Source organism: Limanda limanda, chromosome 3, assembly GCF_963576545.1.
Source record: "Limanda limanda chromosome 3, fLimLim1.1, whole genome shotgun sequence".
In the NCBI taxonomy this organism is placed as follows: domain Eukaryota; kingdom Metazoa; phylum Chordata; class Actinopteri; order Pleuronectiformes; family Pleuronectidae; genus Limanda; species Limanda limanda.
Window position 1 is genome coordinate 5,764,004 of NC_083638.1, and position 18,655 is coordinate 5,782,658.

Here is an 18,655-nt window from a genome sequence, read left to right on the forward strand (position 1 = left end):
TTTTTCAACACAACCTTTGTGTTTGTTGGTCGCCTTCGTTTGTATTTACTGACGGAAGCAACTCAATAGATTCTCACTGTGCGTTGGAGCCTGTATTCATTATGTCAAGGCCGCCCCTCTCTCGCCCTCTCTCGCCCCTCTCTCGCCTTCACTCTCCGTCACACACTACATCTTCTCTGTGACTGAATACCGGCTCTTTATAATACATTTGGAGGCAGAGACAGAAATATACGTGACAACATGATTCAGGCCTTCGAAACTCTACATGAGTCATTTGACAATAAAAACAATAAACTGCAAATTGTACCTGTTTTCTTAGCGGCTGCATTTCAGCTTCATCTCCTGTAGCTGTGGGTGTTATTCTAATAAGAACCTTATCTTCACTCACAGTGTCGCATCATGTGCTGTCGGTGGATTACGGTTGATTAAACAAATATGATAATATTGTTGTTTTATTTAGAACATTACATTTATAAACGCCTGTGATCATGAAAAGGGAATTTAAAACAAATCAGGCCCATTTGATGGAGAATATTAATAATATGTAAATTGGAATATATTCCAATGAATTCTGCCTCCTGGCAAAACAGATTGAAATTCAAATTTAGGGATAAAGCCCTGAAAGTGTGCACGCAGTGAAATACGCACACACACACACACAGACACACACACACACACACACACACACACACACACACACAATGTTGGTGATAGTGATTAGCGAGTGTGTTCCTCCACTAGAGGCCGTAGAAAGCTGATCAGAGAAATTGTCGCCCAAATTGATTGTTTAGAGCTGAAATCAGCCTCCACCGAATTTGTGTTTTGTTCAGACGCTGAGTAAGTGTTTGTGTTGTGTCTCCGTCTCTCAGGGGACTGTGCTTAGTGTGTGTGTTTGGTTGTGTGTGTGTGTGTGTGTGTGTTTACAAGCAGAGGCTCTCACTGCGCTGGCTGAACTTTCCTATGGGTTGTATTCACTCATCCGTGATGAAAGGCTTTGCCTCATTTATAAATGCTCTGTCGCCCAGAGTGCTAACTGCAGAATGTTCTGGACGACTGTTCTGCTCTTGTTCTGCACAGGAAAGACAAAAAAGGGATTAAAACACCCGTCGGTACCTGCGTCGGTGCTGCTTTTTCTGAAGGTCGCTCTCGTTATCGACTTCACGTTTCGGCCTGACTGCGTCCGTATGTGAGCAATCTGCCTCTTTCCTGGCGGTCTGTTTTCACACGGCCCACCAACGCGTGCCCAACACACACGCGTGCAGGAAGCCGATCTGATGGCTTTGGACGCCGCCGCTCCTCTGGGTGCAATAACTGGAAAGTACCACATGGCACGAAAAACACCACTTCCCCTTCACACCCGTCCCTCCCTGGGCTGCAGGCGGCTGACCCCGGTGAGCGGCGCCACCAGAGCTGGAGCTTTTATTTTGTTCCTGTTAGCAACCGCCACCCCCTCTCTCTCTCTCTCTCTCTCTCTCTCTCTCTTACCGCTGAGCCGCCCAGTTTCCATAAAGCTAAAAGTAGAACAGTGAGGAGCATCCCAGTGGGCCGTGTGCCCCCCCGCTGCCTGCTAACAGGGTGTGATACCCGCTCCTCAGCAGGTGTGATCCACGGAGGCCGTTTTATTGGCGGGAGTTTGATTAGCTGGACTGTTTGATAGCTGCCCCCCCCCCCCTTCTGTAAACAGCCTGTGTGACCTTTCCAGTCCTTTTCTCTGACGCTTCGGCTCCGCTCACTTTATACATGAAATGTGGCAATTGCATGTATACTACACACATGCACAGTGTTGCACCGAGGCGTTCTCTGAAATCAATGACTTCACTCCGGCGCCTGCTCTGTTCCCCTTGGAAAGGTTGCATTGTACTGGTGATCCTCTGAGGTAATAAGATACAAAGGCAGGCGATGCAGGAAGAAAAAGCTGGTTTGCAGTCCTGGGCATCGGTGGGAAAAATCCTCCGGAGACGTGCAACATCACTGGCTGTTGTGATCTGCTTGAGAGGAGGAGGAGCCCCAGGAGGCGTGTGGAGCATGTGATGCATATGATGCAGCTTCGTATAAAATGTGAGAAGAGGTGTAGAGGGGGGTTGGGCCTACACTGTGTATACCATAGTTGTACATCTTCATTTGCATACCCGAGTCCGGGCAGGCAGCTGTTGGCCTCGTGATTGTGCATGTTCCTGCAAGTGTGTGTGTGTGTGTGTGTGTGTGTGTGTGTGTGTGTGTGTGTGTTGATGCAAAGCGCTCGGAGCAACAAAGCAGTCGCACCCAAATTAACTCACCAGTGGCTCATGGATCGGGGGGTGTGGGGGGGTACATGTGTTTGATGGCGAAGGACTGTATGTACACACAGTGGACGGTTAATAATTGATGTTCCCAACCCCATTCAATTACAGCCGTCATCTCCAAATAGGGTCGTTTGTTTTCCCACCACATGTTGGGCTCTGTGGATCCTCTGGGCTTTCTCCCGTCTCAGTAGAATATATATATATATGTTTATATGTATATATATGTATATCTGGCATTTTACACATTCCCGCACATTAAACCCTGCGCCTGGTGTTTATTTAGAGAACCCAGGGCTGGGATTGTCACTTTATGAAAACCCAAGTTACCAGGAAGAAAATTGCCGGAGGGCCGGGAGTGGATACAGACGCAGACAAACCATCGACCCGTCCAGAACGCACTACCACACAAAACGCCTTCCACGTGTTTATGTCGGCCCGCGGGGAATTTGGGAATGTTGATTTTGGATGTGAAAACTGAACAAACGCTGCCATTTAAGAGGGAATAGCTGCAGGGATTCAATGTGATAAACAAGAACACGTGCAGGCGTTTGGAGGCTTGAGCCGTCCGATGAAGAGACATACAAACACCTCCCTCCTACTGAAGTATTTAGTGTATCGCCACGTGGCGTCCAGGAGTCCCATTGATCTGTCAGATGGGTCCTATCCCACTTTGTCTCCTCCGCCAAAGGAGCATTCAGGGACACAAATACATCTGTGACAAGGGTTGCAAAGGGGCGGGAAGATCCGGTAAATTTCCGGAAACTTCCAGAAACTTTCCATGGGAAGTTAATTTTGGGAATTTTGAAGAAAAAAAAAATACACAAATTAAACTCTGAGCAATAAAAACATCATTCAAAACTCTATTTTAAAGATGTATGGAATGCAGCACACACTGCACATTGAATTTAAACCCTCCATGATTCCAATTGTTTGGAACTATTTATATCTCTGGCATTGCATTAGTGTTTTTTACAAACTTTTTTCTCATCTTATTCTACAGAACAATGCCACGTTTGCTATCTCATGTGTGGAGACATTTCACCCCATCCAATGTAGAAGGAAAGGCTGTGTACATTTGCAAATACTGTGCAAAGACCTATGTCAAGAATGACACAACGATGCAGAAGCATATAGTCAAGTGCCCAAAGTTTCCTCAGGGCTCAAATCAGCCTATGAGAAAACAAAATGTTTATATTCATGTCTGTATATGACAAGGTAAATACAGTTAGTATAAATTACCCACAACATTTCCAGTTTATTCCTGTTAATTCCCGTTATTTACCGTATATTCCCGTATATTCACGTTAATTCACGTTAATTCCCATGGCAAGTTTCCAACTTTGAATATTCCCGGAATTTTGCAACCCTGTCTGTGACCCAGTCCAAACCCTTTACTGCAGCATTTTCGGGTTCTCATTCCACCAGAGAAGCTGCGTTAAGCCCTTAGAATCCTGACCTACACTTCAGCATCAGTCGTTTGTTAAAAATCCCACTTTTTCTTACTCCCATATTTCAATATTCTGTGGGTGAGCATGTACGTGCTGACCTCTCCGAGTTCCTCCTCTCTTCATCCCGTTTGATGTTTCCCTTCTGGCCTCTTCATCAGATTCATCGCTGCCTCAAAAATTGATGCAGAAAAATACTTCAACCTCTAAAGACTTAATGAGGAGAACATTTGAACATTTTTTGAGATTTCCATGTATTTCTTTTAATTAATAAAAGCTCTTTTCTCTCTCTCTCTCTCTCTCTCTCTCTCTCTCTCTCTCTCTCTCTCTCTCTCTCTCTCCCGGGGACCGTGCCAGATTTCAAACACTTTCTCGATCATTGTGAACATGCCCTAGAAAGACGCAGGGAGGAAAAACTGAGGAGAAGCTGTCTGTCGGGTGTTTGGAGAATCAGTTTGAGAGACAAAAGGCTTCTTCTTTGGTTTCTCAGATGTTGTGGATGAGTCGGAACACCTTGTCAGTTTAAGCTTTTATGAGGTTGGAGCTTCGCTTTAATCTCGGCTCTCTCTGATAATCGCAGCACGAGGGGAACGTGTGCAGTTACTGATAGGCTCCGCCCCTCAGCAATCTGATACTGTATCTCAGGCAGATTCCCCCCCCGGCCGTGATAAGGTGTGTGGACACAATACAGAGAGCAGGAAGTGTCCCCAGATAACTCGTAGTCCGAATGAGGAGTTTCCCCTGCAACAAAACGAGCATCTAATTGTATCCGCTGGTGCACAAAGACTTTGTTGAGGAATGTGTCACATTTCTATTGTTTACATAATTGCTTTTCAATTATAAAAATGAAATTTGTCACGGTTATTGTCAAGGTCGTGAAAAGAAACCGAAGAAATAAAAAGACAACCTCCTGCTTGGTCAGCCATTTTTCTGGCACTCCCGTTCCTTCGCTCCTCACCTCTCACTTTGTCTTCTCTTGAAACATTTGAATTTCCCGTTTCCTTTGTGGAAGCGTTGAGAAGCCGCTCAAATGTCACGAGCTGTCAGCCGCGCTCATCTCTCCGGTCTTATCTTGAAAGAGAGCGGGAGGGGAACGAGATTGTGGAGAAGAGAACAGTCACGTCTGTCAGCCGCTGCTTCGCGGATCCGACTGTTTCTCCATATTTACAGAGCGACTTGCTGAAATTGTTAATTTCGTTGGCTTCGTCTCGGTGTTTCAAGCTCATTTCAATTAACAGCTATCTGCAAATCATTTAAAAAACGATGCATTTCCTCTATCTCACCTGGGAGCCTCACGTACAAAGACCGGATTCCTTCTAGAGCGACCACGGGTTCAGCTCCGACCGTTTGCTGCGTGTCTTCATCTTTTCATGCTTCTTCTCATTTAAGGCAAAAGGCCAAGAAGTATTGATTATTTGCTTCACACTCTTACTGTAGCCATCCAGCAATGTTGGAGCCGACTGTCATTTAACCACGAATTAGCCTCTTCGGGCAACAGCCAGTATTTTTGCGGCTTCTAGTTTTACCTCAATATTTTTTATTTTTTATTCTATTGTATTGTATTTTATTGTATTCAAATATACCGGCTGCTAAGACGACTTAATTTCCCTTCGGGGATGAATAAAGTAACCTATCTATCTATCTATCTATCTATCTATCTATCTATCTATCTATCTATCTATCTATCTATCTATCTATCTATCTATCTATCTATCTATCTATCTATCTATCTATCTATCTATCTATCTATCTATCTATCTATCTATCTATCTATCTATCTATCTATCTATCTATCTATCTATCTATCTATCTATCTATCTATCTATCTATCTATCTATCTATCTATCTATCTATCTATCTATCTATCTATCTATCTATCTATCTATCTATCTATCTATCTATCTAGTTTCTTTAATCCCAGGAGTTCCAATGTTTCCCCAAATAAAACACAAACCACAAACATTTTTGTGGGTGTTTTGGGCTTAGACGACATTTTGACTCATCTCGATTAACAGCTATCTGCAAATCATTTAAAAAAACGATGCATTTGCTGGAAGGTGTTCTTCGCCTCCTCTGCTATACACTCTGCTTCTTTTTTTTTTTTTTTTACTATACACACATTATGAATCATGCAGCCTCGACACATTTCATCCTTTCTCACACAAATGTGTAAATCCATCCGTCTGCACGGCCACTGGAGAACCCATCGAAACAATTGTTCTGATGTTGCTTATATCACATTTTGATAAAAGAACGTTTCCATACATTTTCTTTTTTGTTCAGGAGTCTTATGATTCTCCGCCCTCATCCTCAGAGATGTGCTTTTCAGTTTATCCTTGGATATTTTCTTGATTCATGTTCGTATGAAAATGACGCATGTTTTGCTCATTCACGTTTTTTAATTGACAGTCGTCCTTTGTGCTGGTTTTCTGAAGCCTCTGTCTCCTTCCCTGTGAGGATATTGTTCATTCTTGCTCCATTCATTCTTCTTCTCAATGGCACATAAAAGTAGTGAGTCTGTAATGGACCATTAGCATTGTGCTGGATTTGTCTCATGCGGTTTTCATTACCGAGCCACATTAGACATGGGGGCTACAGTCTTGAGAGAATCCATCCAGCAGGATTCTGGATCCTCTCTGAAACGGTTTCTGTGGTTACAGAGCTGTGGGTGCTCCTGGCACATTTCTTTATTCTGTAGATTTGCGGCGTCTTTGTGGAGTTGGGCGGCTCCAGCCTGTGAGGTAGGCTCTCTTATCTGTGGACTCAGACCAGATGATGAGAAAAAAAAAGTACTTGGCCTCACTTTTCAGTCCTGCTCACAGGGGGATCGCAGCAGAGGATTACGGCGTCCAGATAAAAGTTAAAGTTGCGAAAGCTTTAATCAGAACTTCACCACTACCGCAATTATTTTTAATTTTAGAAACAGCTTTTACGTCCGTTGCATATTAAGATGAATGCTTCGCTATGCGTGTCTCTGTGCCAACTGTTTTTTTGTGTATTGGTTACACAGATTTATTATGCAGATCTGGAGTAACCTTCCTCGTTAAGCCTTAATGCCAGACATTCATTACCTCTGGCGCAGAGACTAATGGCGCCATTAATCAGCTATGAATAGAGGCTGGCACGCCGGTGGGCGGCTGACACCTCCTTACTGTACCAGTCCGAGTCGTGCATGTACAAGACAGATTGTCAGAAGGACACCGAAAACTGCCCGGCATGTCAATTACCCACGGCCGACAAGGTGTATGAAGATGGAAGCCTCTAATGGTTTTTACATCCCCTCCATTTGCTTTTTCCCACAATGCATTTCTCAGTAGGGGCTACTGTATGTTATTTTTTTCCTCATCTGACACAGATGTTAGGATAATTTTTTTTTACTAGAAGGAGAGAGAGCTCTTATCTCAGTTCCTTTCTTCAGGGTACAAAGTGTCTGTGAGACGGTGTGACCTGCTTCCAGTTACATTACGAGTAAACCCCCCCTGACCTCGGAGGAGCCTCTCTCTCTCTTTCTCTCGCTCTCTCTCGCTCTCTCTCTCTCTCCCTAGCAGCACTCAAGCTCCCTCTGTTCTCTTCTCCTCCCTGAACAGTGCCCTCAAATGATTCCTCTACACTACAGAACCTTTACAGTGTTTCTGCAGCACCAAAGCCAAAGATAAGGTTGGTTTTATCTCTGTAAAATACGTTCATCAGAGACGCTGGACGTCATTCAGAGTCGGGCGGTGCTCAGAGGAAATCTTTATAATGCTGTCATATGAAATGCATCATGCATTCATTTGATTGGCCAACATTTAAGACCAGATTTAGCACATTTACCCGACAACAGATGGTAAACTTGGGTTAAGGGCAATTAAAAAGATCAGAGAATCCTTTTGGAGACACATCTAACCCACTATTACCACCATTATTATCACTAAAGCCATTTTCAGACATGAACTCTGGGTCCGGACTTTCTCTGGAGTGTCCACACATGGAACAACACGGCAGCAGCAGGGTTAGGGTTCGCCACTCAGACACGTTCACAACAATACAGAACCCTCTGGAGGGTGAGGGGGGGGGGGGGGGTGCAGCAGGCGGAGGCAGGATGTAATGTATTGATTCCACTGCAGGGATCACGTGATTGTTTTTACAGCACAAGCTCTCTTGTCTTCCTATCTTTTGTTTTAGTTTTAGTTTTGTGTATGTGGTGGGTTAGAATAGAAACAATCCTCAATACGCTCCTCTGGAGAAGGTTTGTAGATAATCCAAAGTTCAGTGCATGTCTGAAAGCAGCTTAGGTTCCTGTTTAACGTTCTACATTTACAATCTACGTCTCCTTCTACGTGTGTGCATCAGTTCTGCATAGAAAATACATTAATGTTCTAAAATTAACTCCAACATTAGAAGAAATAGATATTAATTGAAAAACATCTACTACTACCTTCCAGTTTCCTTGCTCCACACACACGTCTTAAAGCTTCTGTCCTGATCGATTCCTCTGTTTCAGTCAACAACTGTTGGTTCTGCTCCAGAAAATACAAAACGCACAAATATATAAAACACATTTTCCCAGTTATGTATTTCCAGTTTGCTCGTTTCAACAGAAGTAAAAAGGCCTCGTGGGTAAATCTGTTGGCTGATTACTGTCCCTGTCAACCCGTGGTAATGTTAGACTAATGGTGATTAGTGATACTTCACATTTCATATCTGAGCTGGAGTCGCAGCTTCAGGTTGTCGAGTGGAGCCCTTCTGGTTATAGAGACACGCCATCAAAACCTCGTATAGCTTTTAATACGTCTAACTAAAGATGTGCTGCAATCAGTATGCACTCTTAATTTCTCATTTCTTTAGCTTCATCCCAGTAATTTCAACTCATTTATTCAGACCTGCTTCTAAAGAGGCCTATTTTTTTTTTTTTGCAGAAATTTGCCTCCAGCACTTCTATGCAACCTTAATTCTGAAAGGGTAATAACTGATTTCCTGTGTTTATCTCGTCTTTTTTTTTTTTTCCTTAAGCACAGTCGTACTGATTCCTATCTGCCTAATGAGTATTTAAATAAATGATTAAGTAAATCTGTCGAACACGTTTCATCCAGTCAGTTTGTTTGTCAGACACAAGTCTTTTTCCATTTTGTTGCAAGTCCTGATTTCCTTCATCATACATTGAGATCGCAGGCTGGACGTAGACTCCGTGGTTTGGAATTTGAAGCCAATGCAGAAGTGCCTGAACCTGTATTCTCTCAAAGGTCCAGCAGGGGGAGCTCCTCTAGTCCACGACTCAGTTTCTATAATATACTTGATTCAAATCATTTTCCAAAGGAGTTCGTGCTCTCAATCTATCGTTTCAATTCATGCAGCTTGATGTCCATTTGGTAAATGATGGTCCCATTTAGTAAATGACGATAAAGAACCGTTTGCATTGGGGCAAAAACCAAGATGGCAACTCAAGACTTCAAAACAGCAATTAACAAACCAATGGGTAACGTCACAGTGTGTTGCCACTTGTTATAACTCCCTCACTCGGTCTCTCCTCTCGTATGAACAGAACATGTGAGCTGCCATCCTCTCTGCATGAGACACTATTTACTTGATGCTCTGAACGCAGCCTCCTGGGTCGTTCACCCCCCCACCAGGCTTCCAGCCACAGACATCAGCAGCCAGATGCTTGTAGACGCAGCACAGAGGGTTGTTGGTTAGTCGAGGTTCAATCCAGACTGAAGAGGCTGGAGCATCGTCTGATGTTCTGGAGAATCTCTCTCTTGTTTCTCCTCTTGATCTCCCGCTTGTTTCCTCCTGCTCCAGCATCAGATTCCTTCTTTGTCCGGGTCTCAGCACTGCTGTCGTTTAATGTCGGGTTTTATGGATTTATTATGAGCGGACCTTTGTCTCCTTTGCCAAGGTGAATAATAATTTGTGACAGTAATTGCGGTGTTGTCTCGCAGCACAGAGTCCCCGACGCTCCTTGGATCGTGTTGTCTCGTGTGTTCCACCTTTTTGTCATGGAGGATCCGGCTCCCCATCAACAAACAGGCTTACAGCTTTTGTTCATCCTGTGGGCCTGGTTATGGTTGTTGATGTTGTGATAATCCCATCACTATGGTGTGTGTGTGTCTGTGTGTGTGTTTTTGTGTGAGACAACGCAGTGTTGTGCCTATTTTCTCCCCATTCTATGTGTGTGTGCAAATGAGGATAATTGTTCAGCATCTGGTAATTTACTCTGCAGTCGGGAAGAATTAGAACAACAATGTGTTTTTCATTGTTCCTGGCTCGGGTCCAGCCGACTGGATTCAAAATGAAACAGCAGCTTTGAGGCGGAGGAGCTGACGTTGTTTGAGATTATTTACGTCCACAGTTTGTATCATTAATAGTCAAATAAAATCCAAATCTATCTGAACAAGCATCTGTATTATCAGAGGATCTCTAGTGCAGATTTAAGATGTCTGGCGATGATGTGTTGAAGCGATAACAAGGTGTTAATCCACTGAATATTATGTTTGACTAGTTCATATTGATTGGATGATATTAACTCTTTCTTTTACGTGCTGCATTCATACAGCTGTTTATCTCGTCTAAACATCTGCTGTACTTCCTCCATACTCTGATGTAACGGCCGTCAGAGGGTCCAAGGTCTTCAACACAGACTTTACAATAAAGATGGACGACACTATCCAGAAATTAAGCTTAAAACATCTCGAATACAAGTATTTGGTCCAGTCCCATGCATTTACATGGAGGAGGCAAAGTTTACGACCTGTCCTGCACCCAGCCACCAGGGGGAGCCGTCATATCATCCATCTTTATTTACAGTCTTACCAAAGAACACTTATGTATGTGGAGGGGAGGAGCCGGGGATCGAACCACAAACCTGTTAGCGGACCACCTCCTCCGTCTCCTGAACCTACAGATGTGTTGTTGCCCTATTCTCTTTAATCCACTGAATATTATATTTGACCAGTTTTTATGGTTGGATGATATTAACTCCTACATTTTTTTACGTGCTGCATTCATACAGCTGTTTATCTCGTCTAAACATCTGCCGCACTTCCTCCATACTCTGATGTAACGGCCGTCAGAGGGTTAAAGGTCTTCAACACAGACTGTACAATAAGAAATAATAATAAAGATGGACGACACGTCTCCACTTCCTCATACTATCCAGAAATTAAGCTTGAAACATCTCAGATACAAGTATTTGATGTGTACTTTCAGTTTGGTCCACGTCCGATGCATTAAACATGGAGGAGGCAGGGTTTAAAACCTGTCCTGCAGCAGGCCACCAGGGGGAGAAGTCATGTCGTCCATCTTTATTTACAGTCTTGCCCATGAACACTTGAGCCGGGGATCGAACCACAAACCTCTTTGTTAGTGGACCACCTCCTCCATCTCCTGAACCTGCAGATGTGTTGTTGCTCTATTCTCTTTAAACTCACATAAAGCTTCAACAGACCTCGTTGTGTACTTCATGATTCTGAAGGCACAGATGGAGATGATCTGCGGCACAATGGCTTCACAGTACTGCCGACGTACAGATAGAGCAAAAATAAAACCATACATGTCTCTCAGGGCGTTTCAACCATGTGTCACGTGTGTGTCGAGCTGCAGCTGAACGTCCTCAGACGTCTGTGCAGATGCAGAAAGGTCAGATCTCAACAAACCGTGTTATTCTGCCTGAGCGTTAATGTGCAGAGACGATCTTCAAACGTCTTATTCTCTGGAAATATCTGCAAATCCCTCATATCACAGCAATCTGAATCAAGCCAGTGAAGTGGAATCTGAAATGTAGACACACGTACTGAAAGCCAAATTAGTGGGTAGTCCACAAGCCTCGACTGACACACACAACCAGCGGCTGTTTTGCATTTCAACACATGTAGCTTCTGCGGTAATAACACACTGTTCACTCTCCACACTCGGTTCTGCATCCTGGCTTTTTGCCTTCCAGTCGATTTCCCTGACCTGCAAACAAATGGAAATGTCATACACACTGAGAGTCTTTCCTCACGGTTTAGTACGTTTCGCCCACTTGCAAATGGAAAGCAGATTGTTCCAAAACACACACACACACACACACACACCATGTGAAATCACAAACATTTCTGTGGCGAGGCTGTGGAATGTGACAGCAGACGTGTTTTTAAAAACCCATCATCTGACGTGTTATCTGAGGGAATCCAGACACCAGAATGGATGATAGAAGGGAAGAATGGGTTCAGTGCTTAGTAGGGTTGCAAAATTCCATTGAAAGTTGGAAACTTTCAATGGAAATTAATGGGAATAAACGGGAATAAACGGGAATTAAAGGGAATAAATGGGAGTATACGGAAATTAACGGAAAAAAAAAATCCCTCAGTCAGTTTTTATCTCCATCTTGTTGTGATGACACTCATCTCAATTTGAAGTTGATTCGATGAAAACCCTGGTACAAGTGTATCAAAGTAAAAATGTGGAATATGGCCAAAATGGCCTCTAAATGCAAAATAGCAGGCTTCCTGTTGTGTTTTTCCAATTGCACCTAATACTTTTTTGTTTGTCTGGTCATGATACACCTGTATATCGATTTTTGTGAAGACCGGTCAATGTGAACACGTTCCAGGGGTCTCGGGGGGCACCGTTGAGCCATTTTGCGACGCCCATTGAAAATTCCTTCAGAATACGTAAATTTTCACCACTTTCTAACTTTCTGCAAATTTTGGTAAGAATTTGAGCATGTTAAAGCCCTCAAAATGCCAATTCATTTGCCTGAATAATAATAATCCTTACAATTTCAATAGGGATTCACCTGACCTTTGATATCAGTGCTCGGGCCCTAAAAACGGGAAATGTTGTGGGTAATTTATACTAACTGTATTTACCTTGTCATATACAGACATAAATATAAACATTTTGTTGTGTCATAGGCTGATTTGAGCCCTGAGGAAACTTTGGGCACTTGACTATATGCTTCTGCATCGTTGTGTCATTCTTAACATAGGTCTTTGCACAGTATTTGCAAATGTACACAGCCTTTCCTTCTACATTGGATGGGGTGAAATGTCTCCACACATGAGAGAGTGCACGTGGCATTGTTCTGTAGAATAAGATGAGAAAAGAGATCTGGTGAAACATATTTATTTTAGGACTCTCAGAAGTTACATCAAACTCCTAGTTATATGCCAACTGTAAATAGATTAAAAATGTCTTGATTATTGAATTTTAAATGGGTGATTTAAATATGGAATTAAAGCAACTGCAGGTGAAACCAAAGAAAAAATATCTAATTCTAGGCAGCACAGAATTAGGTTTAAAGTTAAGTTTGAATTTCTCATCCTGATATTATTGATTTGGCTCATATAGAAAGCACATGATTCAGATCTGAGAAAATAAAAGTCAATAAAACAGCATTTCAACAAACAAACACTGATTTTGTGAAATAAAGATACAAACATCTTTAAAATACAGTTTTGAATGATGTTTTTATTGCTCAGCGTTTAATTTGCGTATTTATTATCTTCCCATGGAAACTTTCCGGCCCTTTGCAACCCTAGTGCTCAGCGATCTTAACTTTTACATTTACGATCTTAACTTCCTCAACATAGACGGCTTTCCTGTGTGCATTTGAAGGAGGCTGTGTGTGTGTGTGTCTGTGTGTGTGTGTGTGTGTGTCTCTCTCCATCTGCCACCCGACGCTCGACCATTTTTACTCAATAAAAATGTCACGGGAAAAAAAAAAATGCCGACCAATCATTTCCTTTGCCATAACAAATGATTGGCAGGGGGAAGGCCGTCTATGACCATGTGACCCACCACCCCCCACCCCCCCCCTCTGTACGTTAGACAGCTGTGTGTAGACTTGCATGTGTAGTTCCCCTTTGTATCGTGCTTTTATTTGTCGGCTTCGTGAGTGAGTGTAGTAGAAGTGTTTGATTTGTTTTTCGTGTCTCACGCCAAAAGTCTTTTTTTGTTACGTTGTTGTTATTTTGTTTTTTCTTCTTTTTTTTGTTTCCTTCCTTTCTTTCGTTCCACTTTCATTTCCATTTCCACTCCCTGACCTCTCCTCGCCTCCTGCTCCTTTTGGACCCTCCCCCTCTTCTCCCATCACCCCCCCACCACCCCACCAACCCTTCCCTTCTTCCTCCTCCTCTTCCTCCTCCCGATTCCCCCCCCCAGATGTATCCCTGCCCTCTTTTCCTCCCCCTTCACTGACTCCTAACACTACTGACCATGTAACGCCAGGCTCCGGAGGCGTGGCCGGTCCAGCAGGCCCCACCCCCTCCGCCCCCCGGGACGTCGTGGCCTCGCTGGTCTCCACCCGCTTCATCAAGCTCACCTGGCGCCAGCCGGCCGAGCCGCACGGAGACGAGCTGACCTGCTCGGTGTTCTACAGCCTGGAGGGCACCAGCAGGTACTACACGCACGCTTTAGTACTGCCCGGAGGGTACTTGTACACACATTACTGCTGGCGTCAGCAGGGTACTAATATACATACTGTACATTCCTGTGCAAAAAAATCATCTTTAATTAAAGCAGTTAGAGCACTTATCATAGCAGTAAGTGTTCATTAATTAAAAACAAACTTCCTTCCCGAAAGGATTATCTTTTTTTTCTTTTTTTTTTAATAGAATGTTTATTGAGCATCAGTGATACAAAATGAGGACATTAAAGAGATGCTCACATTTTTCCAAATTTTACAATTTACGGTGACCCCCCCGACCCCCCCTCCCACACCCACCCACACATCCTTCCCCTGTAGAGGTCCCAACCCTGCCTGTCTCTAGGTGAAGGGAAAGAGAAAAGAGAAAAGAGAAAAAGAAAAAAAGCTAAGAGAAACAAAAAATAGAAACAAAACAAAAAAAGAAAAACTAACATTTTGGGAATGTAAGTTTTAGTGGTACGTCAGCAGAACTCAGATATCTGACTCCTCAGGTGTAATATCTAATGAGTCTATATAAACGGGAATAAACTGGAAATGTTGTGGGTAATTTATACTAACTGTATTTACCTTGTCATATACAGACACAAATATAAACATTTTGAGAAGAGAAAAACTAACATTTTGGGAATGTAAGTTTTTGTGATATCTGACTCCTCAGGTGTTATATCTAATGAGTCTATAATGGACAACAAGGGGGGGTTCCAGATTTTGTCAAATCTCCTCAGAGAGTCCTTGAGGGAGAACCTCAATCTCTCCAACCTTAAGTTGTGAAGAACTTCCTTAACCCATCGAGTGTCGGATGGAGGCAAGTTGTGCTTCCAGTTAAAATGAAGCTCCTAGCCAACAGAGTGCAGAAGGCAGGATTCTCTTTTTAACACGGACGAACAAACAAAACATTCAGCTCAAACACGGCGAGGATAACATTCTACTCGTCTCCTTCTGTCCAGGATGAGAGGATTTTCCACGACTGTTCTTCAGAGTTTTGGCAACATTTTGTGTTTCTGTTTCTGTGAAACATCTTCGAATCTGAATATTGACTGTGTTTGAGCTCGATGTGCAAACACCAGAAGTCGCTACACTCAGAAACACACTGTGCACACAAACCAGTGTGTAGCTGCGTCTCAAACCACGAGCCTGTTGTGCTCATCTTAATCCATTTGTTGATAAACTGATGTGTTGATTGAATCTGTTTGAGATGTGTATCGAGCACCAACACCTGCGTGTCCTCACCCCCAGGGAGCGCGTGGTGAACACCAGCCGCCCGGGCGAGAGTCAGGTGACCATCCAGAGCCTCATGCCCGACACCAAGTATCGCTTCAGGGTCGTAGCGCACAACAGCAACGGCCCGGGGGAGAGCTCAGCCGCGCTCACAGTGGCCACCCAGGCTGAAGGTAAAGACACACACTCTCTCACACACACACACACACACACACACACTTTCCCTTTCACACCAACGTCAGTCTCTATGTACGCAGTCAACGGGACAAACACACACATAAAAGCGAACTCCAGCCAGCTTGTTGGGAATGTGCTCACACTGACACTGAGGCAAACAGGATGCACTCGAAACAGACACACACACACACACACACATACACACACACACACAAAATGTGCCAGTAAACAAACATGCACGCAAACAAATATTCACTCACATACAGCGAGCGCTCACTTCAAACAGGGGGCGCACACCACCAAACACACACACACACACACAACCAAACAACCAAACACACACACACACACACACACACACACACACACACACACAGAGGAGGCTATTTACCAGTGTGCATTAAGGCGGACCACCCAACAGCAGACCAGAGAGAGGCAGCATTTTCATGTTTACTCTCACAGCGACATGCACTATAAGCCCCCTGTGTGTGTGTGTGTTTGTGTGTGTGGTTGTGTGTGTGTGTGTGTTTTGTGCATGTTAGCTGCTTTAAACTCTGCCTACTTCAGTGAGGGATGCTTGAAATTAGTATTTCAAAACAAGAATTTCTTTCTGAAGCATTTCCCTGATCCAGCCACCGCTGCTGCAGAGACACTTGTTCATGAACTCATTAGAACATTTGGACTGGAGGACACGCAGCGTTAGAGAGAGAGAGGAGAGGAGACTGAGTGGCTCTCTTCTCCTCCTCTGGTCTCTTTGTTTTTTCCGCTGCTCCAAATCTCACCCACATTCTGAAAGTGGCGTGCGGGCGGGGGGGATTCCCGGCGTCCCTCACCTCCAGGATCAGCCACAGCTCAGTCACTGTCGCTTTCTAGGTCACCCGCCGCCGCCCCCCCCCCCCATATACCACCACCGTGTCCTTGGTAGGAGGGCGAGCGGAACAGCACACACACACACACACAAACAAACACACACACACTCTGCGCCTCAATGCCTGCCAGCGAGAGCCGAGCCCCCCCCCCCCGTGGGGATAGCAGCGAGGGGGGGGCTTTACCTGTGCACTACATCTCTGTGGTGTGTGTAAGAACATGCGATGACTCGGAGCTTAAACTGTCGACCTGCGTCCGAGCGCCCGGCGTGTGCACACACAACGCTGACCCACATCAGCTCTCCTCAGAGACCACCTCAGTACACCTGTAAAACACACACACACACAGACACACACACTCCTACACACATGACAAATGGGAGCCTCTCTGTTGCACCTGCAGCTGAAGTTCACCGGGATTGTGCAGCACATACATCTAGTCTCAGTCTGTTTAGAGCTCACAGTCACAGAGTCGTTTTCACTCTGATGCAACTCGACACATAACACAACGAGAAATGTCAGCGTGCGTGTTTCCCTACGCAGCACAGACACGAGTTATTAGAGCGGTAATATACTATTTATCGCTCTGAGCTGCAGCACAATATGAAAGGAAATGTTTACTTAAAGGTTAAACTGCTGAACGCCAGCTTTGATTCACACACTTCCCTACTGGACACTGACACCTTCACATAGATAGATAGATAGATAGATAGATAGATAGATAGATAGATAGATAGATAGATAGATAGATAGATAGATAGATAGATAGATAGATAGATAGATAGATAGATAGATAGATTACTTTATTCATCGATGATATGATGGTAATGTTATTGTTAGACAGTATATAAAAATAGTACAGTATATATAGTATATAATATAACATAATATATATTTATATATGATAGTAATTATACCAATATAAAAGCAGTATATGGTAATGGCAGCAACAGTATATATAATAATAATGGTGATATAATAATAGTAATTATAACATGTACACATGTATAAATATGTGTATATAGACTTATAGACCTGTATCTGTAACTAGTTCTCCGTATGTGATTTATGTATGTGTGTCAGTCAGGTGCTTAAGTGTTTAAGCTACTGGATGTTCTAAATTTCCCTCGGGATTAATAAAGTATCCATCTATCTATTAGACGAACAGTGAAGGAGTTTAAATCCATTCAATCCACATAGAGGCTCCGATGTTCACAGGATATAAAGTCATGGACCAGTTCACAACAACAGGAGAATGTTCAGGCCATTCATATGAGGGGGGGGGGGCGGGGCTTCTTCACCGACGTTTAAATTCCACTTGTTTACAGAACATTGACAGCGTTTTGGGCCGTTATCATCAAAAGCTCTTGAATCTCTTTAACCTTCCGAGTTGACATCGTCCTCCGTGTCCTCTGGGTTTGCTGCACCTCTTTTTCATTCTGAGATATTTGTTTTCTTCCAGTCAGTCGCGTGTTAGTGACATCATCATCTCATCCACTCGCTGGCTGTGAATTATTTCTCCTCTTGTTTTCTCCCCTGGGCTCCAGACATTTCTACTCAGGACAAAATAACAGAAGCACCTGGTTCAGACCTTTGCGTTGTCATTTTCATATTGTCACAATTATTATTATTATTATAATTATATTATTATTTTATCTGCCCTTTTCTGTTTATCTTACAAAGGCAGAGCTGCCTAACAACCATCTTATGGAGCTGAAACATTTTCAAACACTCCTCCTTTAATCCCCTCTCTTGAATAACAACCGAACCTAGAAGAAAATATTGATGGAAAGCAGGAAACACGTTCTTGTTTTTGTTGAGTCACGTTTTCAGTTTGTCTGCCTGGTCTCCAGAGAGCTGCAGCACCTGCTCTGAACTCTCGCTCACACATGGAAACAACACGGCTCAGAAAGAGTCACGAACATGTTCTGGGCATCAATCACCAAACTTTGCTTCATTGAGTTCCTGTCGTGCAGTTGGTCACATTTGACGGTTTTTCAATTTCTTCTCTGCTTCCTTTTCTCCTTTTTCTTTTTCCCACCAGTCCAAGTCCCCGGCCCGGCTCCCAACCTGCAGGCGGTGTCCAACACGCCGACCTCCGTGGCCCTGAGCTGGGACAAACCGCTCACCGGCAACGGAGAGCTGCTCACCTACAAGCTGTACCACATCGACAAAAGCTTCGGCAGCGAACAGGTAGGAAGTCATCAGCTTATAAAGAAACAATAAATAACAAATAAAGTTCCTTCCTGACCGAAATCACATCCTTCCACCAAGTTTCAA

General features: G+C 43.7%; 1 protein-coding gene across 1 annotated transcript in view; it reads left to right on the plus strand.

Annotated features, from left to right (window-relative positions):
• neo1a (neogenin 1a) overlaps positions 1–18,655 on the plus strand; it is a 195,157-nt gene that overhangs the window by 147,632 nt on the left and 28,870 nt on the right. The window contains exons 8-10 of the mRNA XM_061068175.1: positions 13,850–14,084; positions 15,351–15,505; positions 18,420–18,568. Coding sequence (XP_060924158.1) covers positions 13,850–14,084; positions 15,351–15,505; positions 18,420–18,568 — 539 coding nt within the window. The remainder of the gene's footprint in view (positions 1–13,849; positions 14,085–15,350; positions 15,506–18,419; positions 18,569–18,655) is intronic.